The 27289-nt window shown below is 42.3% G+C and overlaps 3 protein-coding genes across 3 annotated transcripts; all 3 read left to right on the forward strand.

Annotated features, from left to right (window-relative positions):
* Window positions 1-3349: 3349 nt before the first annotated feature.
* Window positions 3350-14119, forward strand: shoc1 (shortage in chiasmata 1; the record flags this gene model as incomplete). Its single annotated transcript, XM_079270735.1, has 26 exons — window positions 3350-3400; window positions 3500-3629; window positions 3942-4032; window positions 4117-4307; window positions 4389-4551; window positions 4742-4847; window positions 4932-5073; window positions 5180-5263; window positions 5930-6059; window positions 6315-6409; window positions 6601-6846; window positions 7183-7437; window positions 8343-8549; window positions 8658-8852; window positions 8972-9064; window positions 9269-9450; window positions 9545-9617; window positions 9727-9796; window positions 10135-10310; window positions 10402-10498; window positions 10719-10830; window positions 11027-11311; window positions 11723-11854; window positions 12046-12195; window positions 12546-13311; window positions 13779-14119. The coding sequence occupies 26 exons, from the start codon at window positions 3350-3352 to the stop codon at window positions 13862-13864; spliced, it is 4308 nt and encodes a 1435-aa protein (XP_079126861.1). The 3' UTR covers window positions 13865-14119.
* A 4282-nt stretch (window positions 14120-18401) lies between these two features.
* Window positions 18402-18740, forward strand: tal2 (T-cell acute lymphocytic leukemia 2; the record flags this gene model as incomplete). Its single annotated transcript, XM_079269894.1, has 1 exon — window positions 18402-18740. One exon carries the CDS (start codon window positions 18402-18404, stop codon window positions 18738-18740), a length of 339 nt encoding a protein of 112 aa, XP_079126020.1.
* Window positions 18741-23237: 4497 nt separating this feature from the next.
* Window positions 23238-26996, forward strand: LOC306778413 (UDP-glucuronosyltransferase 2A1-like). Its single transcript, XM_079269903.1, has 6 exons — window positions 23238-24237; window positions 24358-24506; window positions 24597-24728; window positions 25054-25141; window positions 25834-26053; window positions 26442-26996. Exons 1-6 carry the CDS (start codon window positions 23514-23516, stop codon window positions 26725-26727), a joined length of 1599 nt encoding a protein of 532 aa, XP_079126029.1. The 5' UTR covers window positions 23238-23513; the 3' UTR covers window positions 26728-26996.
* Window positions 26997-27289: the final 293 nt, after the last annotated feature.

Consider the following 27289-nt stretch of genomic DNA (forward strand, 5'->3'; position numbering starts at 1 on the left):
ATCCTAGAATTTAAAAAAGGACAGGTTGACAAATGTTCACGCCTTAAATCAATCGTCACATTTATATGAACATTGAAACAGGTTTTGCTGGCTGTAATTATACCTCCTGTTCATATTGGATATTAAAAAGATCCTCTCATCTTGTCTACTGAGATTTATTATGCACTTCTTCACCTCAAATGTCCATATCTATATCGGTGGCTGAGTTAATTAGGCTCATTCACCTGATTAAAGCCCTTTGTAAGGACGACAGAAACGTAATTTAATTTTAATCGTATAGTTTGTTGAACAATTCAAACCGCATAAAACAGTTCATTTTATGGATTGTAGCTTTTATCGAGTATTTTATTCATGGGTATTTATCTTCCATCTTTTTATGGGAGAATACATTAAACCTTGACCCTGCATTGTTTTTGGTCTGTATTTCTGACCCTTTTTTAACTAATACAACCAAATGTTCAAATATACACCACCTGGGTTGAAGGAGGATCATGTTTTTAGTGTTTTAGCTCAAGATGCCTGTTGTAATTTGGTGTTTCATGTTAGTTTTATATTTTGTATTTTATTTTTTCCATCTCTTCTCTGAAAATCGTAGAATTCCAATCTTAAAAAGGTATTGTGAAGAGAAAACTCAGCTTACATCAGTGCTCATTTACTGCAGTTTCTTGAAAATGTGTGAAAATAAAAATGTCTGTCACTCCAGTGTGAAAAGTTTAACTACGACGCTGAAAAAAATAAACAAACACGCATTCCCAGAGTCGGATGTCACTGATAACGTCAAAGCCTGAATCTGACGCCTCGTCATCCGTGTTGTTGGACGTGAGATATTAACATTGTAACCTCAGCTGCCGTTCTGTCATGTCAGCGTTTCACCACTTGAGGGTGCAAGAAGACCAAGCAGACCAACTTATCTTATCACTTGACTACATGAAGAAATGAGACGGCAGCTCTTCAAGTTCTCCCTGTGGTCTGTTCTTCCGTTTTTGTCCAATTAGAAATTGTTTGCCGACAGATGACCTTTGCCCTGTTGCTCCAGCCTTCACCTCCTGGGAGGACATCAGGCTAATATACAGTGGTGCTCACGATTCTATCACAATGGTCTCCTAACTGGCCTTCCCCAAAGGCACCATAAAGCAGCTCGTTCAGAATGCTGCTGCTAGTTTGATTAGATATAAGACTGCCACCTATCCGACCAAAATACAAAAGAAGTAGAGCATGATAAGTTGAAAGTTTGACCGACAATCACACCAAAGGGCAGCAAAGCTGGTTTGAGGCCATGGTTGTATAGAGAGAGCTGGACACAGCGATGGAGAAGGGGCCCTGTTCATTCCCATGAAAGTTGCTCAGTGGCACATGAAGCAAAAAAATATATATTTGACTTTCGAGTATAAAATTACCCGGACCATAGCGCAAGTGCAGAGACATCTACTTTCACGCTGCCTCCCGGCCCTCAGTCCAGCCTTGTTCTCATAAGGGAGGGGAAAAACGGGATGAGTGCACTTTACAGCTTTTAGCTCACAATGGTTTGAATAGGGCTATTCAAGTGCTCGTACTGGGAAGTTTATTTACCACAACAAAAAATGATCCACTGATTTAAAACTGTCTCTTTACTAGGAGACTTTTTCAGTCCTTATAACCAGTACAGAGTATGGATCTGATCCCAGTGTAATTAATAAGCCGTATACCTCACTGTGTGGAAGTGACATCATTCTGTGTAAGGCAACATCAGGCTCCAGTTATTGCTTTCCTAACTTTTTAAAACAAAATGTAACAGTAAATAAATACCAATTTATTTAATAGATATTTACTTAGAATATAAATTCATACACCAACAAATTTGTGTCAAAAAAATTAAAATTTTAGAGTAAACCTTTTCAATGCAGCAACAAATTGGTCAAAACTTACAGTAATTAAAATCCCACGATGTAATGTATACATGTAGAAATGAAATGATCAGCCCAATTCAGCTGTTTGAGTCAGTATCTAACGTTACATGATATCAATATAAATGATCCCAATTGCATCACATGACAGACCCAGAAGTTGTGATTCCACCCTTTAGCCACTACTTAAAATATGCTTCAAATCCGAAGTAGATCAAAAATAATAAGTACAATTCATAAAAACAAGATCTGCATAAAACAATTAACCCTTGCTCTGTGTCACCTTTTTCCCCACAACTATACAGAGTACTGCTTCCATGTCGTGCTACACATGCATGATTATTAACAAACATTGGCAGCAAAAAAAGACTTGTTTTTTTCACACGGACTCTGATCATTTCGGTTTTGCCCGTCTGCACAACAATACATGACTTACATTTAGTTGGAGGCCACATAGATGCTGCCTGTCCACATGTAGCGCCGAACGGCACCGCCCAGCAATTAGGCCACGTGCATCGTTGAATCGAGGGGACACTCTTGTTGCTGTTGCCGAATAGCGGAAGTCAACACCTTGGTCCAACTGATAAACGTAACGTTGCGGTACGTTGTCACCCTTAAACAAGCTACGGATAACAACGTCAATGAACCTTGAAGCTGCAGGATACGGGGACCAAACAATTGGCCGCTCACCGCGCTGCAGTGATGCCAAAGATAACATGCAAACATAATATTAACTACGAGCACCGCTGCCACCTAATAGGGCAGCTATAAAAGTGTCACCTGTTCAATTCTGATGTTTTTCTTGGAATGTAATCATTAAAAAGCCCCAGGAAACGTAATGCTGTACAGTATATGACCTTTAAAAAGGACAACAACGGTCATTTTTCTTTGTACCTCACCTGCGAAAAACCTAGAATAAAACAAAACGTCTCAAAGCGCATGCGTTGAGGAAGTGTGTCATCCGCAATAAACGCTCTTTGGCTGATCAGCCCCTGATGGACACTTCACCTGTAAAAACACCTAACTTACACCACTAAAATAAATCGTCGGCGATTATTATGTAAGTGTATAAAATACCTGATTACTTACGTTTTTATTATTTGTTAAATTTGTGCTGTTGGAAGTTTTAGTTCCATCAAAACCTGTAATGAGTTGAAGGACGTAGAACACGCTAACTAGCTAACTGCTAAATAAGTTACTCTGCTAGCTTAACTGAACGTCACTTGGAAGAGATCGCTAAGCTAACTTTAGCTAAACTAAGCTAACTTTGTCAGATTTATCATCTGATAGAAGCACTAATGTTAGGAATTTACCTGTTAATGATCTGTTTAATATTTTTCGTTTAGACAGTGATGATTATGCAATTAATGTTTCCTGAAAATATTATTTTTCATTGAATTGCAGTTTTTATGATTATATTTTATGATGTTTAACGTTACAGGTCTGAAAACGACATCAGTTCTCGAATGCAGACTTTCCCTCCAGTCAGATTTAAAGCTCTCGACTATGTTTTTGAGGTGAGTTTAGTGTTTTCTTTTTATATTTACCTCAGAATAATATCATTTAACCTCAAAGCTATGTTGCCCTGCTCTTCCTCCTCTGTCCTTTTATTTCAGACCACCACCAGTCTGAAAGTAATGATGAACTTACTGGCGCTGCCAGTACCGTACCTCACTGGTACCAGTGACCTGTACCCGCACAGGGGCAAGCTGCCTGACGTCACCTACAGGACACCATGGATCAGAGGTAGAGACACGGGATAACCAAGGTCACAATACCACTAGGTTGACTGGTTTCATGTGTTTTAAAGAGGGTTTTTATATTAAATGTAGTCCAAGACAGTGTAGCCCAGTCCATTTCCCAAATAAAGAGTATTCTGATCTTGTCTAATGTTCCAGTATCAGAGTAGACAGGAAGCTAACAGAGTCCAGTAAAGAGCTACTGTAAGGCTGAAATGTTTTCCATGCTTAACCAAATTTATTCTGGTCACATAAATACTTACAGGTGTCGAAGTACCCTAAATGAGACAACCACAAACTTCTTTTTAACTTGTTGTAGGAAAGGTGATCTCAACCTGCAAACTCTTCGTCAGTGGTTCTGTGCTCGATGACCTGGGAGAACAAAGCCAAGCAGATATTTCACCAGAAAGGTTAAAAACCCGTCTCACTGTGCATCATTTTACTCTCATTGTGTTTTATTGTTTGAGGCGTGATTTTAGATATTTGTATTCCAGATTTCAAGTGTCTCTGAGTGAGGTGAAAGGGGATGTGGAGGTGGTACCCAGCTCTAATCCTGGCTCACTGCCGGATCTAGACCAAGATGAGTATGTCTGCCTGTTAAGAGAGACGTGGATCAATAATCCGTGTCTGGAATCATTCTTAAAGTGTTCAACTGACCAGATGAAACATGGAAATGAAAACAAAGGTAAGTCAATGTTCCATTTTAAGAATATCTGTGACATTAATTGTCTTTCTCACCAAAAAATATGTTTCCATCTGTTCAAAGATCTCCTCCTGCCTGAAGAGCTGATGGTTGTTGATTACCTGCCACACTTCAAGAGACATTTACCCTCGCTGAAAGCTAAACTGTCCAGGCTGAGGACGCTTCCTGTGGCCGACCCTCTGCTGAGCTCAACGGGAGATACCATCTCTGAGGACGCCATTTTCAGGTGTCTATGTTTATCCTTCAATAGTTATGTGATCAAAGTGGTTGCACATTCCTCGTACAATCCTGCAAAGTACAATATTTCCCTCTGAAAAGTAGTCGAGCAGAGAATGGAAATAGTAAAGTAAAGTACAAGTACCTCAAAACAGTACTTGAGATAATGTACTTAGTTACTTTCCCCCACTGCTTTTTAGGCACTGTGCGTCTTTTGAAAAACCTCCTGATGTGCACACCAAGGACTTTCAGACGTGTGCAAACATTCACGAGGAGTTTGGTAAAGAGTCACTGATGAAAGAAGAGGTAACTAAAAAGAAAAGTGCCGAATGATTTGTTTTCGTATGTTTTAAAGTTACTTTAAAGATTGTTTCTTTTTGTTCTGTGAAGTCTCTGTTGCTGCCTGTCGTAGTGGACACGCTGAATCTGAGCCAAGAGAGCTGCACCACCTTTTCAAGCGTTTGTGATCGAATGATTGTTGGTCCTGAACAGCTGGATGAGCAACTTCCAGTCCTGGATGTGCTTTATAAAGGTAATTAACGACATATAAGTTAATTAGGAAATATTAAACATGCACAGAAAAGTAAACTCATATACTGGAGTCCCATTTCTCTCAGCGTTCCTTTCTGATGGATCAGCATCGGTTGATATTTCTCAGTATGAAGTACCAGAGGAGCCCGACGAGGAACGCATCATAAAGGGAGGCTTGATGGAGCCGGCAGGTAAAAGTTAGAGAGAAAACACAGAAAGTAACTTGTTAGTTCATCGTGTTTGGACATAAGTAGTTTCTACAGTGGCTGGTTTACTAGAATGTAGTATTCAAATCATTTATTTAGTAAAAGTAGCAAAACCATACACAGGTCAGTAATAGTCCTGTGTATACCCTGTAGTATATAAAGTATCTCAAATTGACTCCACGTTGACCAAGTACAACATTAAAATGATCTCACATGTATTATTTAGTGTTAAAAACAGAATTATATAATATTCTGTAATAATTGTATGATTCACAGTGTTATGAGAACTCCTTTTTGCTAATAATCCTTCTGTACTTTTGTACTTTTACTCAAATAACATTTTTAATTCAGGACTTTTACTTGCAATGCAGTATTTTAACACCATTTCTATTTGTAAAATACTCTAAAATATAAATATTCAGGTAAAGTATCTCAAAATTGTACAAACCAACCCACTACAACTGATTCCTTTTACAAGAAAAAAATTCAATATTTTGAATAGAATATAACAATAAAATGTATAAAACCAGGTGTAATATGAGTGTTTTAAATTCCAGTGTTAATATAAATCTTTGGTTGCAGTTGGGACGAGGGTCGTGCAGAAGGTAGCGGTGCGGTAATGAGCAGAAACTAACTTCCTCTTCCTCTCAGGACGCGTGACGCTTCCGACTGAAATGGAGCTGGACGTGACTCTGACTCCGAGTCCCGAGACGAGTCGAACCCAAATCTGCCCGTCAACACGTGAACTTCAGAAGGAGGAGTCGTCGGTGATCTGCGGAGGGTGAGTGATGAAACCACGCGGCCAAACTGCTCGTACATCCTGATCAGGTTCAGTTTATTCTCACTGGGCGTGCAGATGAAGTGTTAAACATCAACTGAACTGGCTCTCATAGACGGCCTTTAATTCTCCTGAACACATTCAGAGAATAGAACCATATATGTTCCAGCATGAGCTTTATTAAATCCCTGTGTGGTATAATATAACGTTATGTTAACGTCATGTAGGAAAGCTCGTGTAACAATGATCGTCATGTAGATCTTTGGTGTCAGCGAGAGCTCAGGAAGAGATGGAGACGGCCCTTTGGAAGGCGGAGAAGCATCCGACCTTCGTGGTGGGCTTTCTATTGGCAGGTGAATGTTTTAGTTTTCACAGATCTGTAGTTAAAGTAGCGTTTCATTTTTAAAAGTTGAGTGTAAAACTTCTTTGTTGTAAGGGTCCGTGTGTTACCTGAATCTCTAATCTTGGCAGTTTAAGAGACCTACACTACAAATACATCTACAAAGGATGTTATTAATAATCTACTCGCTGTATTTTCTCACAGAGCCTCAAATATATGAACCAGCGGTCGACTTCCAGCCGCTGTCTGAAGCCTGGAAAGTCACAAAGTCAGAGAATCTGAGCTTTGTCGTCGTTGGTGACAAACTGCAGTCAGAGATGGAGGCCGGAGCTCCGCAGGTGTGTTTGTGCAGCGATGGAGACTTCACAGAGAGCATGAGGCCGGAGTCTCCCTCCGCCACACAGGAAAAGATGGAGGACTTCAAAAAACTGTCCCCTGAGCACGAGGAGAGTGAGTAGTTCTGTTCTTTATTCTTCAGTCCACGCTCGGTCTGGACTCAGCAGCTAGTTGATTGTTTTAGACGACTAAAGTTTGAGATTGTTGCAGCAGATTTCTCACCCGTCCTCTCATCTCCTCTGGTCTCAGTCACATCTGTCGGGATGAATCCCACAAACAGAACTCCGTCACCTCAACTGAAGAAATGTCAAACTGCTGCTGACGACGCGCGTCTTCAGAAAGAATCTGTTGCCGCTACGTCTCAGAACGCCTTCCCGATGCACGCTGTCCACACAAACAACAAGGAAGTAAAACATGCACCCGTAACATTTTCTAAATTCTCCGCTAAAGCCGACACCAAAGATGAGGTTTCAAACGAGAGGTTTTTAGACGGTTCGGCCATGTTTCCCCGTAAGAGCGACATCAGCGCACGCAGAGGCGACTGTAAGGCCGAGCAGAGCGCCGTGTCCGCCGCAGACCGTCGCAGGTGTGTGCCGGTTACGAGACGTCCACCGGAGAAGGACCTCGACCCTCTGGCCACCTTCATGACACTGAGATCTCAGCAGACGGCTGCGGTTACTGAAGCTCCTCAGAGCTCAACTCCAGGTACTCTGTGATGCTAAATGACTGAATAGATGATGCGTTTATTAAGTGTCCCTCTTATAAAGACTCCAGAGGATTTTCATCACCTCCAGTCCTACTTTTATACACATATTTCATCTGATCACTTTTATTTTTGATAATAATGCATGCCTCTCCAAAAAATATGAATTATAGGTTAGTGTAAGGTAGAGAGCCGAGTTTAATATTTTAAAATAATCAAAATTTCCATCAATATATGCTTTTTTTTTGTCTTTTTCTTTTCGGTAAAATATAAATATGCACTAGTCGTACCTTTATTAAAGTCACTCGATGTAGGATTTAATTTACTTTTAAACTTTGGCTCCATCTGGTGGTCAAATCCAGAGTGTTCATGAAACTCCCAACAAGTATCTGCATTTCATTATTTATGTATTTATCTTTCTATTTTTATTGCTGCACAAAATAATTAACAACACACGGAAGTTGAAATTAATCAAACTTTTTTGACAATTGATTATTTGTATTTAATTTCATAAAATCTCCAGTTCTATATTTTCACTTTTCTAATTTACTATAAAACTGAATATATTTTGGTTTTGGACTGTTGGTTGAACAAATGACATTTTAAGACGTCACTGTGGGCTCTTTGCTGACACATTATTTATTTATTTATTTATTTGTAGTCCAAATAATTCATAGAAAAGGGAGGAAGTAATCTGTGGATTATTCAGTTATGTAAATAGGCTGTAGTTTTAGCACTAAACTACTACTGTCAACCTTTACATGGCTTTCTTTATCCAAAATTTAAACATTTTGGTGTTCAAGTTCATGATACCTAACTTTGATATTTACCTTACAGAACTCGATCTCAGTGTAGTGACACTAGTGTCTCTTCACACACTGTTACATCATCTCATCCTTTTCATCAGCACCAAACGTGGACCAACAAGAACCATCTGAGCACCATCAGCCTCCTCCAGAGCAGAGGCCAACATATATGAGTGGCGCTGTGTCAGCAAATGCTACCAGAGAGCAGAACGCAGCGGGTCAGGTGACGGGTAAAACGAGTCATCCTGTCCGTCCGTCCGTCCCTCCGAACAGACGGGACAGCAGAGCGGTACAAGTCCAAGCTACCGGTACGATACCCAATGATATACCAAAACACGTGTCTCAACTTGTCCTCGTGGGAGGAAAGCGTGGATGAGATGGTTCAGAAAGTGTTTGTGACTCTGGCTCCCTCACAGAGAGCCAGCAGCGTGCCCACTGTGAGCTGCTGGCCTTCGCTCAGCCTTGTTTGAGCTCTGCCAGACAGCTGGGCCTCAACTTTCCTGTACGAGGAGACTTCAGCTGCCTGGCCCCGGACCAAACACACTTCCTCCTCAAACAACAGGAGAGAGCGCTCTGCGGGGCACATGCACCGAGCCCAGAGCTGGTCAGAGGTACAAAACACAGTTTTTACAACCTTGTCTTTTGGCTTGTAACTGTTCGTTGAGATATGAATTCAGTAAATCTGTGTGAGAAAAGGTGTTAAATCCCTCTGCCGGCCTGGTGTGTACAGATCAGGAAGTGCTTTTCAACCAGGCGGCTCTGATTCATGTGCTGGTGACATTTAAGGAGCTGCTGCTGAAGTGTGACCTCGGCACTGCATTGGGTCAGTATATATATTTCTGTAGATAAGATTTGAATATGCTTCTTAATACAGCACACGTCTTTTTTTCAGTTTCACTTATAAAACTCAAACTAAGAAGCTGAAGGAAGATACATGTTTTAGGGAGTTTAAGTATAGTTTTGAGGATTTTCACGTTCGTGATTCATCGATCTGCATTGAAAGAAGTTGTCTCCTTATGCACTAAAGAGTACCTGACCAAGGCAGCTGAGGCGTGTGCAGAGCAGAGTCTGGAGCAGCTGGTGAAGAGGCTGCAGATCATCCTCTACCTCAGTCACAAGAAGCAGGAGTCAAACCTCAAACTGCTGGAGCTGCAGAAGCTGCTGGCATCATGGCTGCACGGCAGAACGGCACAGAACAGCACGGAGAAAGTCAGTTTCACCAGCGGCAATCAGGTTTCAGTGGTTATTTGTGAGAAGAAAAACAACAACCTGCTGTGATCCTGACTCACTTGTCTTTCTGTAGGTTCTTGTCATAATATCGGTTGACTCTGATGACATCAGATCTTTAATCATCAGCAGCTTGAGCCACGTGGCTGGTGAGCAATCCATTAATCTCTTTCACTTATCAGCCACAACACCACCACTTCTCATAGAAACTAAATGTGCGTCATACTGTTAAGTATGTTTTTTTGCGTGTCGTCTCAGGTGCTGCTGTCACAGCAGTTTGTCCCGAAGGGAACAAGAAGAAACTTAATGGTGCCAGTGTGGTCAGCAGGTGAAAATGATCCGTTTCTTCTGTGTTCATTGCATCATTCACGCACATATTTCAACGCAAACTTCATAAATCACATCCAGAATCTGTGGTGGGTTTTAAAATCCTAGCACGAATAAAATATACACAGCAAATGCTTGTTTAAAGTGCTCTTTAGTTTGAGTTATACGAACATCAACTCAAAAGTAATTCCTCGTACTACTCCATACTGTATGAGTAAGAAGAGTGCGTCGGTGTAACGGAGTACGTGGTAATGGTTTTGGCGTGTTAAGGAAATATGTCAAGCTGCTATTGTACGTCGAGCACAGTGTTGTTTCCTCACTCCCATCCTGTTCCAGCAGCATGTGCGACAGTGTGTGCGTGGTGGTGTGTGAGCAGCACGTCGGGCCAGACTTCCCCTGGAGCTGTTTCTCTCTGCTGGTGGAGTACGACCATCCGGGCCAGTCACCGTGGGCCACGGTCTGCAGAGAGAGGAGCATCAGCCACCTCACCTTCAACACCATCATGTCCGACACCGGTCAGCTGCCGCCACCACACGCATATTATTCCACACTGTTGTGCAGTAACGTGGGATGTTTTTCCTCTAAGATGTGTGCGTTTGTTTCCAGAAGCCGTGTGGTTCCTGGAGAACGATGTTCCGTACGTGCTGTTTGTCACAGAGGGGCTTCTCAACTGCCCACTGCTGCTACAGACACTGGAGTCGGGGTAAATGTTCCCGTTCATCCAGCAAAGACGAATTAAATCACATTGTTTCACATTTACTGGTTATTCTAATATCTCGATATTACCTCCAGACATTCCAAGAATAAATCTCTCAAGATTTCTTTTTTTTCCCTGTTTGTTTGTACCATATTTGCCAGTGAAGATAAGCTATCATCTGAACACCATGTGGTGAAAGTTGTCTGTATACGTGTTTGTGTTAAAGGTTCGATATAACTGTGCTGGAGAGGAGCCACTGTCCGTCCCTGCAGATGCTCGGAGGGACTCAGAACTACGCTGTGATCACAGTGGATGAAAGCACCGCTATCGTCATTCAGGTACCACACCTGCTGTGGAACACACACACACACACACAAAAATCAATTATGATGCTGCATTTCTTCCATGTTTTTATCTCCCTCGACTGAACTTCTTGGCTATTGCATGGACATGTGGGGGAAAAAAATCTCCGTCTGGACAGCAACAACTAACAACAAACTGCTTCTGCAACTGTCTGTGTGTGTGTGTGCGTAGGAGGAGGATGAACTGTGTCAGGAGCGAGCCAGTGAGAGGGTAGTGATGAGACTGACCGCTCTCTCTTTGCAATACAACAACTGTTGGCTCATCCTGCACTGTGGAGACAGTCAAGGAGGAGGGTCAGTGTCGACACACTCACACACCTACACACACACTCACACCGTCACTGATTGTGTCTGTCTGTGTGATGGCAGATTTTCCACTGAAGCCTTCAGCAACTTGGTGTTGGTTTATTCGTCTCTGGTGCTGTTCGGCATGAAGTCTGAGGATCTAGACATCAAGGTAGAATTTTTAAAAAATGATTCATTTTTTTCTGCCTCAACTGCTCTGGATTTTTCAAAATCGTGCTGGTCAAACTTTAGCATACCATTTGGTTATTAAAATGTACCTACTGGCACAAAAAGTTATTCAATTGAACCAGCACTCGCACTGACGATACATCTTAAGAAAACATAATTATGGGATAAAAACGCATGCGTGGTGATAAAGCGAGCGACAGCGTAACAGCCCATCATAGAATCATGTGATGGAGCCCTGTGCTATATGCTGAAACAAATAGGACGCCATTTGATTAATTAAGTTTGACATCCCCCAAATTGACGTGAAAAAGCGGCATTTGCTGAAAAGCAAGTTGTTTGCTGCACTGGGCATGATAACGATTGAAACCACCTTGTCTGCTACTCTGTCTGTCAGGTGCTGATTGTGTCCGAGGTGACTGAAATAGCCGAATGGATCAGTCAGATCTGCTTTCACAGCCTGATGGCCAGTGAGAAGGAGTGTCGCAACTACCTGGACAGAGACTGGCTGTCTGTGACTCCTTCAGAGGTGATCTATCCAGAGGAAGTTACATAAAGTAGTCCCGTATTTAGTTGAAAGGCTTTTCTGTGGTTTTCAATCACTACTTCAATGCAACTCTTTCAGGGTAAAATGACTCCTGCTGTCTCAAACTTAATTTATAGGTCTTATATCACGGTAAAAATATACCTTTCAGTTTGTGTTGTTTCCTTTCCCTCCAGGAGGAACGCTGTCTGTTGCAGTTCCCGTGTATTAACCCTCTGGTTGGTCAGCTAATGCTGAGGAGAGCGCCATCCGTCCAGTGGCTCCTGGGGGCCTCTCTGTCTCAGCTGATGGAGCTGCTCCCTGAGGTGCCACATAAAGTCCTCAAGGTGATCACAGATGTACCACTACTCTTTAAGTTCACCACACTGTATGTTGCTTTTCTGCCTCTGTAATACAATGTGTTAGCGGCTGAAAGCACACCAGAGGTTGAGACACTGCAGTTATTTAAATGATGGGATGTCTTTTTTTTGTTTTTTTACAGCCACTGATCTGACCAGATTCATGTTACTTTGTTGTAAATGTCTTTTTGGCCTGAGAGTTCTCTAAGATATATGACAAAATATTAAATGTAATTCACATGAAATCAATAAAGATAAGTGACTTAAAATAAAGTCAATTTGAATCTTTTCAGTGACGTATCGGCATAAAACATCCCCTCTTCTCTGTCTTGTTTCAGCTGTTCAGCGACACCACCTCCCTGTACACACTGACCACAGGCCAGCCAGAGTCTCAGACAGTCATCACTGAGACAAACGCACCAAACAGCCCGTGGACCACCACTGCTGACCCACAGCAGGAAGCCCTCATCCACCCCCATCCAGAACTATTCCGTAGTGACCCCAACACCAGCTTCCTGTTCGGAGCCGATCGCAGCTTCAGTGAACCGGACCCAGACTCGATGGCGCCGGAGGGAAACACAGATTTCAGACTCGACCTGAGTTCCTCCTTTGGCAGCCCGGATGTCCCCCTCCAGAGGAGCTGGACCAGCAGTGACCCATGGAGAGAGGAGGACGGCGGCAGAGAGGAGGTGACGTTTTCTGGCTGGAGACGCAGAGCCGGAGCAGTGGGGAGAGTCGTCGGGAGAGCAAATGATGAGTGGACACGGAGAGCTCCTTCGAACCTCGGCGGCGACGCTCGCGGCGGAGTCCAGCTGGACGGCCCGTTCCAGCTGGACTCCGCATTCAGTTCCAGCCACATCCTGCAGCAGCCAGCCAACAGTCAGACCTCCACTCAATCTGCAGTCTACGGTGACCTCCAGCATCCAGATGTCCACCACCGCATCTCCTACGGTCTGAGCCCCCCTACAGAAGTCACGCTGTGGGGTCGAGGCCAAAGCGGCGAGAGAGAGACGACGGCAACGGTTTCAGCTAACTATGGCTCCAGGTGCTGGATAGGACAAGAGAGGAAGCGGAGCGGCGAGGCTGCCGGGTCGGTCGGAACAGGTGAGTGATAATCTCTCACGGTGAGTTTCCATCCACCTGTTTCTCAATTAAAGCAAAATACAACAAAGTGTAAAAGACTTGTAAAAGAATAAAAGAATAAATCACAACGTACATGAAACATGTGACTTCACCATTCACTGGAGCTTCCGCTCCATAAAAAAACACCAGATCCTCAAATGAATACAAGAAACAAATGTAAATTGTTTTCCACTGTTTGAAGTCTGACATTAATACATTGCAGAGGACATAATTTAAAAAAGCATCCGACTGAAGAATTTGTGTTTATCTTGAAGAACCACCACCTAATATCTGCATAACAGTTGTGAATGGAAAAGCACATTCATTTCCATTTTCCTTTTGCCAACTTTTAGGAAAATTACGGGAGTTAAAATTTGCGCTACATTTGGACGGCTGTTACTTTGTTTTTATTGGACGAATTGAGATATTTGCTCCTGTTTGTTTTGCAGTGTTGACGCCACAGAAGAAGGGGAGGTTAAGCTACGAGAAGGTGCCCGGCAGAAGTGATGGACAGACCAGACTTAAATTATTTTAAGCATAAATGCTTGTTGTTCCTTTGGCCCGTCTGTGAAGACAAGAACGTTTCGTTAGACTCAAGTTAATTGCACAATTTAAGCTTCAGAGTTTTTAGTCATGTTATATGATGTTTCATTTGGCCTGGTTAGTCTGCAAAAGAGTTTCTATTGTAAGATAAGTTCCTCGTTTTAAAATATGAATAAAATGTCCATATTTTAGGCATAAACTCTCTTATTAACAAGTAACAGTCCAGTGCAGTAATTGCTGGCAAAATAATAAGAATTAATTATTTTCAGTCTAATAGTTTCATAATATAAAATACTGATTGTTTTGATAATATTCAAAAATATTTTGTTTTGTAACAGTTGTTTGTTATCCTATTTCATCTGAGTTGTTTGTAGACTTTAATGCTTGAATTTCACAGGACAAATGGTATTTATGTGATTTATTTAATCAAACACTTGTTTATCATTTTATGCACATTTTGAATGTCCTGTATTGTTAGGCTCTCAGAACTGGATTCACAGATAATGAATGCCAATATAACACAGTTGTAATGTTATAAAATGTTTCTTTACAGGTGAAATTGTAATTGTTAAAAATACTGCAAATTAATAAACCGTTGAAACGCCTTCCAACTACTATTTTACTGTGTACAAACTGTTTATTATTATGTTTATATACCGCTTGTAAGTAATTTAAAAAAGGACGTTGTTAGCAGTTTTTGTTTTTACAAAATAAGATTACAACAGTGCACATTTAGTTTTCCTCCATACAGAGCATGCTCAGTAGTGAAAAACAAATTGTGATTTATGGTTGGAGGAGCGGGATCGAGGGTCTTTGCCAGCTAAACTGATAAAGCCTCTCATTTTAGCAGCTCCAATGGTGGGGCTATTTCTTTCTCTTTTTTCATTTAGTGAAGCAATCCCCTTATCATCGTCTCTCAGCATGTGGAGAGAGTGCTTATCTTCACGAGCCAGCAGAGTGAAGCCAGCTCCCTCAGGAACGATCCCCAGACAAAGACAACCCCGAGGGACATCGACTCCAAGCCTCCCTGCCTCTGGACAGCCATATCCAGCACTGGCTAGCCACCATCAATAACCCACCAGCTTTTTTTGGGGGGGCTTTTTCTTTTTTTTTTAAGCATCTCGCTCTCTCTCCCTGGCCTGTGCCTTCTAACAAGCAGTGGACAAACAAAAGAGACAGACTAAATGGTTTGTTTTTTTAAATGGCACAAGGAACAAAAGATGTGGGGCAGGATGGGCAAAAGGAGTCCCCGTGTGAAGGCTCGGTAAACAGCAGCAGTAATGGAGTAATTGCCCCCGACTATACTTAAAAACCCGGAGCTGAATGGGACAAGGGGAGATGTTGTGGGAATTAACAGGCTGTTTAAACCCAAGCCATCCTTTAGATTTTGGATTCTACGCCGACTACAGCTGTAAAGGTCACACAGCTGTGGTTATCTTCAATCACAGGCAGCAGTTAACTGTCACCTGTGTGTTTCCTCTGCCCTGTAAATAAAACCCGCACAGCCCCAGCAGGAGTAGGGGGAGGGTTTCTGCTTTCACCTGAACTGATTTAAGACGGAACACATTACGTGTCAGCAGAAGGAACCCACAGTATTTTTGACACAATAACCACCATTGCAACGTGTCGATAAGATGATGTAAACAATGATGCATGGTGCATAATCTTGGGAGACAAACGGCAAAATACTCATCAATATTGGTCCAATAAGTAGTCATAACGTGTACAGTGTATCCTCCCTAAATACAAAGCATGGATAGAGCCATGCAGAATTGTAGCATAAATCAACATTTACTGTTATTATTGGGACTTTATTGTATTTCCTTATTTTTTTAAATATCAAGTCAAGGTTTGTTGACCAACTGTATGTCTTTACAGTTAAATCTGCTGGTAAATATATATGTATTGACTGTTACGGTAATTTGCAAGCAATATCACTTCTGTTTGCATGCCAGATAGCAAGTTTTGAGTGGTAATTAAAACCATAAATATTGTATTCATTTACCAAGGTGCCAACTTTTCCGTTTTTAAGAAACATGTGTTTATTATGTTGAATTCAAGATAATAAACACATGTTATGCAATAAAAAATAGCAGTAACCTCTGTTTTTGAGACCGTCTCTCACAGTGTGCTAACACGTCAAAATGCTACACTTGAATTCAACATAATTTATTCCACAAGTGGCGTCACAGCTCGTCATGCTTATTCTGCCTGTTCAGCATGACGGATAAACAACAAACCAGGTATGATCTTGGCCTTGTAGGTGTGATGGAAGTGAACTGACTGGTGGAAGTGGCCCACAGTGAGTGTGTCTGCAGACCTTCAGCCTGCAGTGGAGGCTGGACGCAGCCAGAGAGCGGCTGCGCCTGGCCTGCAGGTGCAGCCTCTTGGACGTGCAGCAGGGCCCATGAATGGCGATTCAGAAAACGGCCCCCATCGGGCCCGTTCTCCAGGCCCGGAGCTAATCCCAGCCCCTAATCGGATTATGTAAATTCCTACTCCACACAGAGACTTTTATAGAAGGCTGCATCTTTGAAACAACACTTGAAGGGTGTAAAAGGAACAGTGACAATTGGTTAAACTAGACTTGGGTTTTTTTGTTTTTTTTATCTGAACGGAGGTTGAAAGTGGGAGGCAGAGAAAGGGGGAGAGAGAGAGAGAGAGAGAGAGAGAGAGAGAGGAGTGGTTGGAGAGAGGTGAGTCAGGATGCTGTAATTTATGTGTGGCCCCTTGGAATGGCTCAACAAGATTACCATAGTCATAACAAAACACATATTGTTCAACTGTCAATCTGGATATGCTATTTTTACCTTTTGTGGCCCAATCAGGCTGAATTCAACAGCAGAGCAGGCAGTGATATCAAGGTCTTTTCCACGGCGCAGTGGATGGTGGGTTGTCCATGCCTAATGTCAGAGAAACAGAAAGGAACAAGTGTCCACAGCAGTAAGAGAGGGATCAGAGAGATGAACGTCTCAGTTTGACTTCAATGGGAATGTATTCATCACCTTTAGTGCGAACCTTCAAGGATTAAATGAGCAATGAATCATAAAAGCAGCAACAAATAGTCACTTAAAAGGCTGTTGAGAAGAAGAAAAAAAGATCCAGAATTCTGTCAAATGCAGAAACACCTATGAAAATCATTTAAAGTGATGATTTGTGGACAGTAGAATCAGAAAGCCCCCTCCATTGGTTCTAAATGATAGAAGGGGAGGGGGAGTGTGTTTTAACAATCACCGCTCAGTTAACACCAACCACACACACACACACACACACAATGCCACAGAGGCTCCACGACAGCACACGTCACACAATAGGGTTCACCCTGCTATAAAATGTGGGATGCGAGCATGCGGCAGTCTTACCCCATCCCTCTCTCCCTCCCACTCTCTCTCTTTTACTCTCTCCTTCCCTCTCGCTCATAAGGATCCCTCAGCGAGCATGAGAAGACACATCTGAGTGGACATTGACAGCGGACTCCTGGACACTGATGACCTGCAGAGGACGAGTCTGCAACTGAGATTTCGGCTCATTTCTACACACATACAGGTTTGTGGGATATTGAAGCATTTCATTTTTCCCTTCAGGCCATGTGTTAATCAACGAGGGTGTAATAAGGAGATGTGCATGTATACCAGACTTAGCAGAATTGTCTGTTAATAATGATCATTTTAGATTTTGTTTTGTAGCAGAACAGCTTTTATTTGACCTTAAAATCAAATCTGGTAACACTTAACTTCAAACCCCTCTATTTAGCATTAAATAGCACGATGTTAACATTTAACAAATGGTTTATAATGCACTGTTATGTAGTTATAACACCATAGCCTCATATTGTGTGTTCCCTGTATTGTCATTTATCTGTTCATACACCTGTGGGGGCCCACAGGAGGACTTGTTGACAAATATCTGCGACATTATAATGTGTTATCAACTATTATCAAATCTATTAAACGTGTATATACTGCTTGTTAATGCTAGATACTGTAGGGGGAGTAAAAGCATTTCCAAAATCGATATTTACAGTGAAAGCCTGGTACAACCTTTTGAATATGTCAATTTATGACAAAAAGAGGAAAAATATGAAGGTTGTATCTTTCAGAAATAAGCAGCAAATTGCAAAATGAATCCTGGTAAATATTTCTTGTAGGATTTTATAAATAATATTTGAAGAATATCAGTAATTTCTGTGCAAAATAAAATCATTCAGGAGTGTGGCCAGTTTTCCTCATACACTTAAGTCTTTCTCCTTCCAGTCTAGAACGAGGATTATTTTATTATTGATTAAGATGCACATTATTTTCTTGATTGATCATTTTGTTTATAAAATGTCCCAAATAAATAGTGAAAAACTCTCTTCATAATGTCGCACAGCCAAAGGTGGCGTCTCAAAATGTGTTGTTTTGTCCAAAAAAGCATCCAAAACCAAAAGATGATCAGTTACCTATCATAGCTAAAATAGCTGCTGATTCACTTTCTGTCAATCGACTAATCGATAAATCGACTCATCGTTACAGCTCTAACGCGGCACCATGACCAGGAAGGTGTTCACCAACACGAGGGAGCGCTGGCGCCAGCACAACGTCAACACTGCCTTCGCCGAGCTCCGCAAGCTCATCCCCACTCATCCTCCGGAGAAGAAGCTGAGCAAGAACGAGATCCTGCGTCTGGCCATGCGCTACATCACCTTCCTGGTGCAGCTTCTGGAGAGCCAGACCGGTCAGCCGGCCAGCCACTCCCCCACCGCTCTGCTCACCTTTCTCAGAGGAAACATGGAGCAACTGCACTCCCCTCCACACGGCTGGGCCCTGACCAGTGACACAGAAGTCCCGTCACCTGGATCCAGCTGCGACAGCTCCGAGGCCTGGTAGAACCACACACACACACACAAAAGAGACTCTTGAGTGGACCTTCTGACCCTTTTCCTGGGTTTAAAAAAAAACTGATTTAGTCCTTCCTCAAGACTTATTTTCTTTCTGCATTTGTCACCCGTGTGTGACTCGTGTTTCAATGCAGAAGATGCAATATTGTGTGATATTTGTGGACCCCAAACGTGGCTGACAACCTGGGCGCAGCCTCCCGATCAGTGTTGAAATATGATTTGCGGGTGAAAATTAATTTGTATTCTGCATGGAATGGATGTGTAAAAACCTGGATGTACAATACTCCCTTCATGTCTTCATGTTAATATTCCTTGTTGCCGGCCAGCCTGGAACTAATTGGGTTTTGCAATGACCGGGTGTTTTTGCCGATGAGGAAAATGGATGGGGATTAAGGAATTTCTCATTTCAAGCAATAGATTCAGCATTTGAACAGAGAAAGGCTCAGCCAATTCTCCAGACTGCAATTGTCTCAAAATAGCCAAGGGCCGGGTTTTTTTTCCTTTTCTTAAATAGACATGTTGTTTTTTTCATGAGAAGACTAAATCTGACCTTTATATTTATTAACCAAGATTATCTGACTTCAGAATGATCCGTTCTGTGAAAGACCTTTGCCAGTTCGCACCCGTTTTACACAACAATGTTCAGTATTGGGTGATTCTTAGGATTGGGTTGAGGAATTTCGGCAAAAACTGACAATCCTCTTTCAGCAATCACACGCTTCACCACACAAATATCTTCTCATTTAAACGTGTTTTGAGTTTTTGTAAAATACGCATGTCATATAGCCAAAGATTATGAATTGATTGTCTGCTGTGAAGAGTGTGCTAATTATCTTCTGATACCTCCTTTGTAAGTTATTTTGGTGTGCTTGTGAATATACAGTATGTTATTTATTTGAACTATTTATTTAATAAATGATTTGATAATAGAACACTTTCTCAAGCCTGTTTTGAACTGTAGCGTGTTCACACTGAAAAAATGGCAAAAGTATGTGTACTCAAAACAGTCAGTGTGCATAAACAGCAGATTTCTGAGTGTTCAAGGACATGATTGTCCCACAATGCAATTCACAAAGCAAATGGAGGAGTGTCTGCTGGGACAAAACAGCCCCAGGAACACCTAATAAAACAAAAACACAACTCAAATCCTTGGAAAATATTCTTAGTTCGTTTGCAGTGTGAAATTGGGGCTCACCGATGACATTATTTCACACTGTCTAAATCGAAGTGATGTGAAGTTAAGAGCAGAGCTGCTGCCTCTTTGTTCGTGCCCAATAAGCCCAGAAACACTGCTCCACAAGTCCTGTGATGACCGTGTGGACACAAAGCTGACCTCTGCTCTCTGTCCGCTGACCACAGGTCTGTGAGAGGAGCGGTGAAAGTGGCAGCTTAACTTGTGACCGCGAGGATCGGAGGTCATTCTGGAGTCAAACGCTGCCCAGTTGACCGACGTGCAGATGGAGTTCTCTTCACTTTGTTGTTACACGCAGCATTTAACAGCACCGACGTCATAACTGTTAAGTGAAAAGGCAGGAATCTTACTTGAAAGCAAACAACAGAAATGACGGAAATCACCAATTTATTCCCAATTAAACTCTAAATTCCAACATAAAAATGAACAAAATGTTACTGTGCAATTAGATTAATGCTTTTTATGAGAAACGCCATCAAAATATTGTAAAGATAACAGAAGAAGATCAACTATAGTTCCAATAAGGGCTACAATTGTTTTTTTAATTAATCGATTAATTGATTTGTCAGCAAATCAGACAACAGTAAAAAAAAAAGTAAAGAGTACAAAGTTCGTCTTCAAATGACTTGTTTTGTCGTGCCAGCAATCCAAATCAAAAAATGATATTCATGTATATATATATATTATATAATATATAATATACTGCATCAAATCGATCATCAAAATAGTTTTCTGTCCATCAACAAACTGATCAATGTGTTTCAGCAGTTCTAGTTCCAATATCCGCAGTTTTGTTTGCACCCGTCTCCTTGTTTGTCATTTAAACCGAGGTCACACATTTAGATGCCTAATTAAATGCCAATTGTGACTGCAGAAAATGTGCCCCATTTTCAGGCAAAAAAGGCTGCAACTAACTGAGCTGAAGAGTAAACACCGAGTTGGTTTCGGGCGCTTTCACCCCGGCTGTTAAACTCGGGCTAATGGTGTGTAAACGGAGCAGAGGGCAGCTGGACATACTGACTGGAGGCCTGTGGGAACTGACAGGTGACTCATTGTAATCCTGCAAACATCCAAAATAAATCACATTGAAGTGGGAGAGTGAAAACAACTGTACAGAGCAGTCTGCCTCTCCCACAGCATGCATTTTGGGAGAGATTTACCTCTTGCGCAATTTCACAGTGAATTGAGCAATTTCATGGTGAACTGAAAAAAACCTATTTCCGTTCTTAAAAGCTGTACTTCCCGGTAACATGAGATGCAATATTAAAAAATGTTTACCTCTTTGTACGTTGAATGTTTTGGTGTATTTAATGTTCAATTATTCAGTAATCATTTGAAACTGGATAGGAAGGCACGTGTTTGCTTTTGCGCACATGCTATCAGGCTGTGAAATGCATTTTGCTGATACATCCTTATTTACAGAAATTGCCCAATGACAATATGAGCATTACTCTGACCTCAATTTTCTAGCAGAATTATGAAACCCTGCATTGAAAATAATAACAAATCTGTACGCTTCTCATTCCCTCCACCAAGTATATTTGCCTGAATGACTATTCTCTCCCAAGTACGAGGGTAATCGTCTATTGAGAGCACATTTCCTTATCAGCGTCTAGCACACTGTCTGAATCTGTTATCACAATGGGCCAGATCAGTGCAGGCAGCCCCTCGCTCTCCCGGCTGAGGCGCCCATGAAAAAGAATTTCTGGAGTTGGGTGCCAACCGATAGGCCCTGAGCTCTTTATCCCCTTAAAGCCAATTCACACTCTGCATGTTTAAATATCTCAGCTCAACCCCTGCCCTCCCACTCCTGTCATGCACTCAGACTCCCTCCCTCTTTCCTTTTCCCTTCTCTCTCTCTCTCTCCCTCTCTCTCTCTCTCTCACCCCTCTGCGGCTGCAAGTCCAGGCGTGGACTGCCACCGCAGCCGACCTGCAGCCCGGATGGGTGGGTGGGATGCAGGTGCAGGCTGGTTGGAGGGTGAGAGAGGAGGGGAGTCACCCATTGTTTGGCTGGACAGCACCCTCTCTCCTCTGGAGCACCCTCTGATGGGGGAGCCCACTGACAATCACGCATCCTAATCTGATTATGCAAATATCTACTTCAAAAAGCAATGCTCTGTAACCCTTACCCTGTGGTGGAAAGACAAGGCGAGGAAGGAGGACAGAAGGAGAGGAAGCAGCAGGAATGCAGTGACTGAAGCGTAGATTGTGCATTATGCCCCTTGTATTTAATTTCATCTGGAATTCAACATTTAGACTGAATGATTCTGCGATTGTATGTAACACGGTGATATACCCATCATTAGTTTCCCTCACACGTCCTCTGAACCACCAGGGGAGGTCTGAGGACGAAACAGTATACACTTACACACTCTGAATGGCCACTGACTCCCTCAACAGGGCATTGAATTCAATATTCAAATGCTTATTGTTTTTCCAGACGCTCTTGAATCCAGCGTCAAAAGGAATCTACAATGTTAATGAGGGGGCCAAAATACCCAGAGTTAAGATTTAGACGCCCAAACAGTCGCATGTGACATTTCCCAAGAACAGCACACGCTCAACGCCACCGATTCCTAAAGGCATGGCCGACAACCCCCGCCTACCTAATGTTCACACCGCGCTGACCCCTCTGGCCCCAGCCGCTTTCTGAAATCAGCTGCCTCATTCGACTGCGAGATACATCTCTAAAACAAGAGGCTACAGCCGTGCTGGCAGCTCTGTGAGGCTGTTTGAGCTAAATGCTAACATGCTTTCAACGACACTGTTGACATGCTGATGAAAGTAGGTGTAATGTTTATGTTCAAAATGTTAGCATGCTAACGTCTGCTAATAAGCATGAAACACAAAGTGCAGCTGAGGCTGATGGGCATGCCATTAGTTCTTCAGGTATTTGGTCATGAACCAACATGTTAGGCGAATAGAAAATTTGACCCGATGATGGGATCACCAATCTTATTACAATTCATCCTGAGGTGTAGCAACACATCCGGCACTGCACTGCGATACCTTGAGCCACCGCTAAAATGATCACAACTGAGAAAAAAAAACAGTAAACATACAACGACTTTCGAAATGTGGCTTTAAAAGATCACCCCTCCCCCCCCCCCTCCCTTACGAAAACCAAACATCTTTGGTTACACTCACACTCCTACACTTTGTATGCACGGACATTCTTGCACAGGCCCCAACATGCACACTCCACATCCTCAAATTGCTCCAGTGTGTCCAAGCCAACATAGCGGAACTCTTTATCAGTCAGTTATGTCACTCCATTTCTCCACAGCCTACAACTAGTGTCTGGGATTCTGAAGTCAGTTTTTACTTTCCTTTTGTGGATTTATGGTTCAGGTTAGAGACTGCTTTCTTTTTTATTAACTGTTGACTTTACCTTTTACCCCTTAACAGTTGCTTGGGGTGTGTGTGTGTGTGTGTTATATAACATTTCATGTAGGACAAAGAATAGCTGAGTCAGAGTTCAGCTTTGTTTGGTTAATGATTACTTTCCAGGTGCACCTTTAAAAAGGGTTCAGAGCACGGCAAGCCTGCAGTCAGACAAACACGCACGATGAAGCTGGAGCAGCGTCTCTCTGTTTCTATCCTGCTGGTACTTTGTGTGACATGGAGCGCAAACGGAGGGAACATCTTGGTGTGGTACACTGAAGGCAGCCACTGGATTAACACGAAGCCTCTGCTGGAGGCGCTGATCGACAGGGGACACCAGGTGACGGTTCTGGTCCCGAGCTCCTCGATGTTCATAAACACCAGCGAGCCTTCTCGCTTTGGCTACGAACCCTTCAACGTCTCTGTTTCAAAGGAGTCCGTTGAGGACTTCATGAAAGACTTCCTTCACTTCACAGTGAATGAGATGGCTCATATGAGCTACATACAGATTTACATCAGATTCATGGATATAATGAAGGCCAGCTTGAAGAATTCTTTAAAGTTTTTGGACGGCGTGCTGAAATCTGAATCCATCATGAAGAAGCTGAAGGGGGGAAAATATGACCTTCTCTTGGCTGACCCCATCTATCCCGGCAGTGACTTAGTAGCAGAGATTTTGGGCATCCCTCTGGTCTTCTCCTTGCGGTTTTCCATAGCCAACAACTGGGAGAGACACTGTGGTCAGCTCCCTGCTCCTCCTTCCTTTGTCCCCGGGGCGATGAGCAAACTAACGGACAAGATGGACTTCCCTGAGAGAGTGTGGAACTTCCTCTTCTACGCACTGCAGGACATTGTGCTTGACAACATTTTTTGGAAAGTACTCGATAAATATTACTCCGAAGTAAAAGGTGAATTACTCAAATACAATACACTGTGTAACAATCATTTTTTTCTATGGACCACATAAAGTCCAATGATGATTTAATATCTTTGGATTCACTGGTTCAGTTACTTTTGTTTTATGACAGGAACACCCACCAGTGCCTGTGAGCTGATGGGTCGGGCAGATATCTGGTTGATAAGAACATACTGGGATTTTGATTTCCCTCGTCCTTTCCTCCCTAACTTCAAATTTGTTGGTGGGATTCACTGCAGACCTGCTAAACCGTTACCAGAGGTAGGGCTGTCTGCACAATATTCCTGACTTCAACAATAAAGAGAATGAGCCACTAAAACGAGAGAAATTGGGATAATGTTATTCTTGCAGGATATGGAGGAGTTTGTGCAGAGTTCTGGAGATGCTGGCATTGTGGTCTTCACTTTGGGATCAATAATCAAGAACATCACTACAGAGAAAGCAAACATGATCGCCTCAGCCCTCGCTCAGGTCCCACAAAAGGTCAGAGTACAATCTCTTTATTTTTTCCAGATTCATTTATTGTCATTGTACAACACAGGGTTGCATAACGAAATGCAGTTGTAGTCCCTCTTGTCCACATGTCAAAGTGTTCTTGAGACACTGAACCAAATCACGTTGGATAGATTACCTAACACCACAAGTGAATCACCAAAGACAATTTCCCAATGAAAAGAACTAAAGTTTTGCTTTAAAATACTACTTTTCACCTTTATTTAGCATGTATTATTAAATGTACTGCTATGCAGTATATTTTGAAATATAATTAGCACGGAGATATTTTGAGTGTTTACATTTTTGTTTCTAGGTGCTGTGGAGATACAGTGGAGAAAAACCAGCAACTCTGGGTGCCAACACCAGAATATTCGACTGGATCCCTCAGAATGACCTACTGGGTAAGTAAAGCTGTTAGAAAACACAGCAAGATTGTTTTTGGTGACGTTTTTTCTTTGGCATGTCACTTCAGAGAGACAACCATAACACATTCACAGCATGCATAATTACAAGCTGGTATTCAGCTTTGATTAAATGCAGGTAAACTATCTGTTTGGAGAGCAAATGAGGCGGAAGGCATTGGCCGAAATGCCATTCCAGAACCCATCGCTATCGTCTGACAACCCTTTAGCTTCTTACTATCTGAAAATGAGCTTTTAAAATGGCCACTTGTGAAACTCCAGTCTCGCAGCTCAAGTTGCTTATCGTACTGTAAACAATGACCAAGCACGGAAAAGGAAGTCTTGGCCTGGATATCCGGTATTAATGGAAGTTGCCTTCAGATGCTAAATCGTTTTCAGACCGATACCTGATGGGTTCCAAGATTGAACCTGACTTGGACCAACAATGATAAAGTGTCTAAGAGGTGAACTAGAAGCACTAATCCACGAGGGAGGGGCTTGTGTTTATAATTGCCGCTTTCTGAAGTTTTCCAAAATCTGAATGGGATCTGATCTAGCCAGCATCACAAGCCTTTGCCAATGTTCAGTATATGTTTATAGAAGTCATATCCAGAAGTCAAAAGATGTGCTTTAACAGCCAGTCTTAACTGAAGAGATTAATGTATGTTTCACCATTTTAATACCCATATCAGGTCACCCTAAGACCAGAGCTTTCATCACCCATGGAGGCACAAATGGGATTTATGAGGCCATCTACCACGGTGTTCCCATGGTGGGCATCCCCATGTTCGCTGACCAGCCAGACAACATGGTCCATGTTAAGGCAAAGGGAGCTGCAGTTACTGTAGACTTGAACTTCATGAAGACTGAGGACCTTAGAGATGCAGTCAATACTGTCATCAATGAGAAATCGTAAGTTCTTTTTATTGAGTTTCACTTTTAGGGTTTTAAAAAGGCAGAGAAAAATGACTGCCTGTTTGGAGAGCTTACGTTAATAATCTGTAAGCGATTAAAGACATGCCATAAAGGAGCTTTGGTGTAATGTAGTATGAGAGTGTTCAATTACCACAGAGTTCCAAAGTCACAAAGAAATTACAAGACCGCTGGATGGTCTGTTCCCCGTGTTTAATGGCGTTCCTGTTCGATTTTTAAGTTTTAAAATACATGGAACTAAAAATAAATCAACCCTTTTTATTCCCATCCTTGGTAAAGCAAAAAAACTTAAGTATAAAAATAAAAAATACATGGAAGACATGTAGCGCCTTCATCCACATTTCCACCTGTATGTCTGCATTGATAGGTACAAGGAGAATGCCTTGTGGCTGTCCAGTATCCACCACGACAGACCAACGAGTCCGCGTGATGAGGCGGTATTCTGGATCGAGTTCACCATGAGAAACAAAGGGGCCGAGCACCTGAGGGTCCAGGCCCATGAGCTCACCTGGTACCAGTATCACAGCCTGGATGTCCTGGCCTTCCTCCTCGCCATTGTTCTGATCCTCGTACTCCTCTTTGTCAAGACCTGCAGTTTCTGCTTCCGGAGGTGCTGTGGCAGAAAGGGAAAGACAAAGAGAAAGGCTGAGTAACTGACTGGACTGAGATGTAGCTGGTGAAAAACTGTTGCAGGAAAAATCCACAGATTGTCTTGTTGGTCTAAAATATTTTATGTATCCACAATGCCCTGGATTGTAATTTATGGCCTGAGACCAATAATCATAACTATGAAACAATTAAGACTATTTTTTCTTTTTTTTAAGTGTCTAGTATATTCTTGGGAAACAACGTACTATGTGCTGTACTTTGTACAATATTCCATGAGCATGGCCTGGAAAACTGAATCAAACTGAATCAAATATAATTGTCACAAAGTAAAAACATGAATGTAACAGACTGTCTCGTGTTTGTCGTTCTGGTGTTGACGATATGTCCCTTGAGGGTTGCCGTAGCGAAGGCGCAACCCCCGCCTCTGGCCAAAGGAGAAAACAATAATAAAGAGAGTAGGTTTGAGTTTTTGAGTAGGAGTGAGGTTCTGGCTAACAGCTGTCTGAAACCCTCTTATTTATGTCGCCACCTGAACACCAAGCATGCCAGTGCAAGTCAAAAGCCCCTTACATGTTTTATATCGAAATTGGAGGAGTTACAAAACAG

Source organism: Melanostigma gelatinosum (genome assembly GCF_949748355.1).
Source record: "Melanostigma gelatinosum genome assembly, chromosome: 6".
Lineage (NCBI taxonomy): Eukaryota > Metazoa > Chordata > Actinopteri > Perciformes > Zoarcidae > Melanostigma > Melanostigma gelatinosum.

Bases quoted from the DNA above. Each gene is read 5' to 3' on its own strand.
- LOC306778413 (XM_079269903.1), top strand. From the start codon at position 23,514: ATGAAGCTGGAGCAGCGTCTCTCTGTTTCTATCCTGCTGGTACTTTGT. The intron at 25,142-25,833 runs GTAAGTAAAGCT...TACCCATATCAG, and splicing joins CCCTCAGAATGACCTACTGG to GTCACCCTAAGACCAGAGCT. The intron at 26,054-26,441 runs GTAAGTTCTTTT...CTGCATTGATAG, and splicing joins ACTGTCATCAATGAGAAATC to GTACAAGGAGAATGCCTTGT.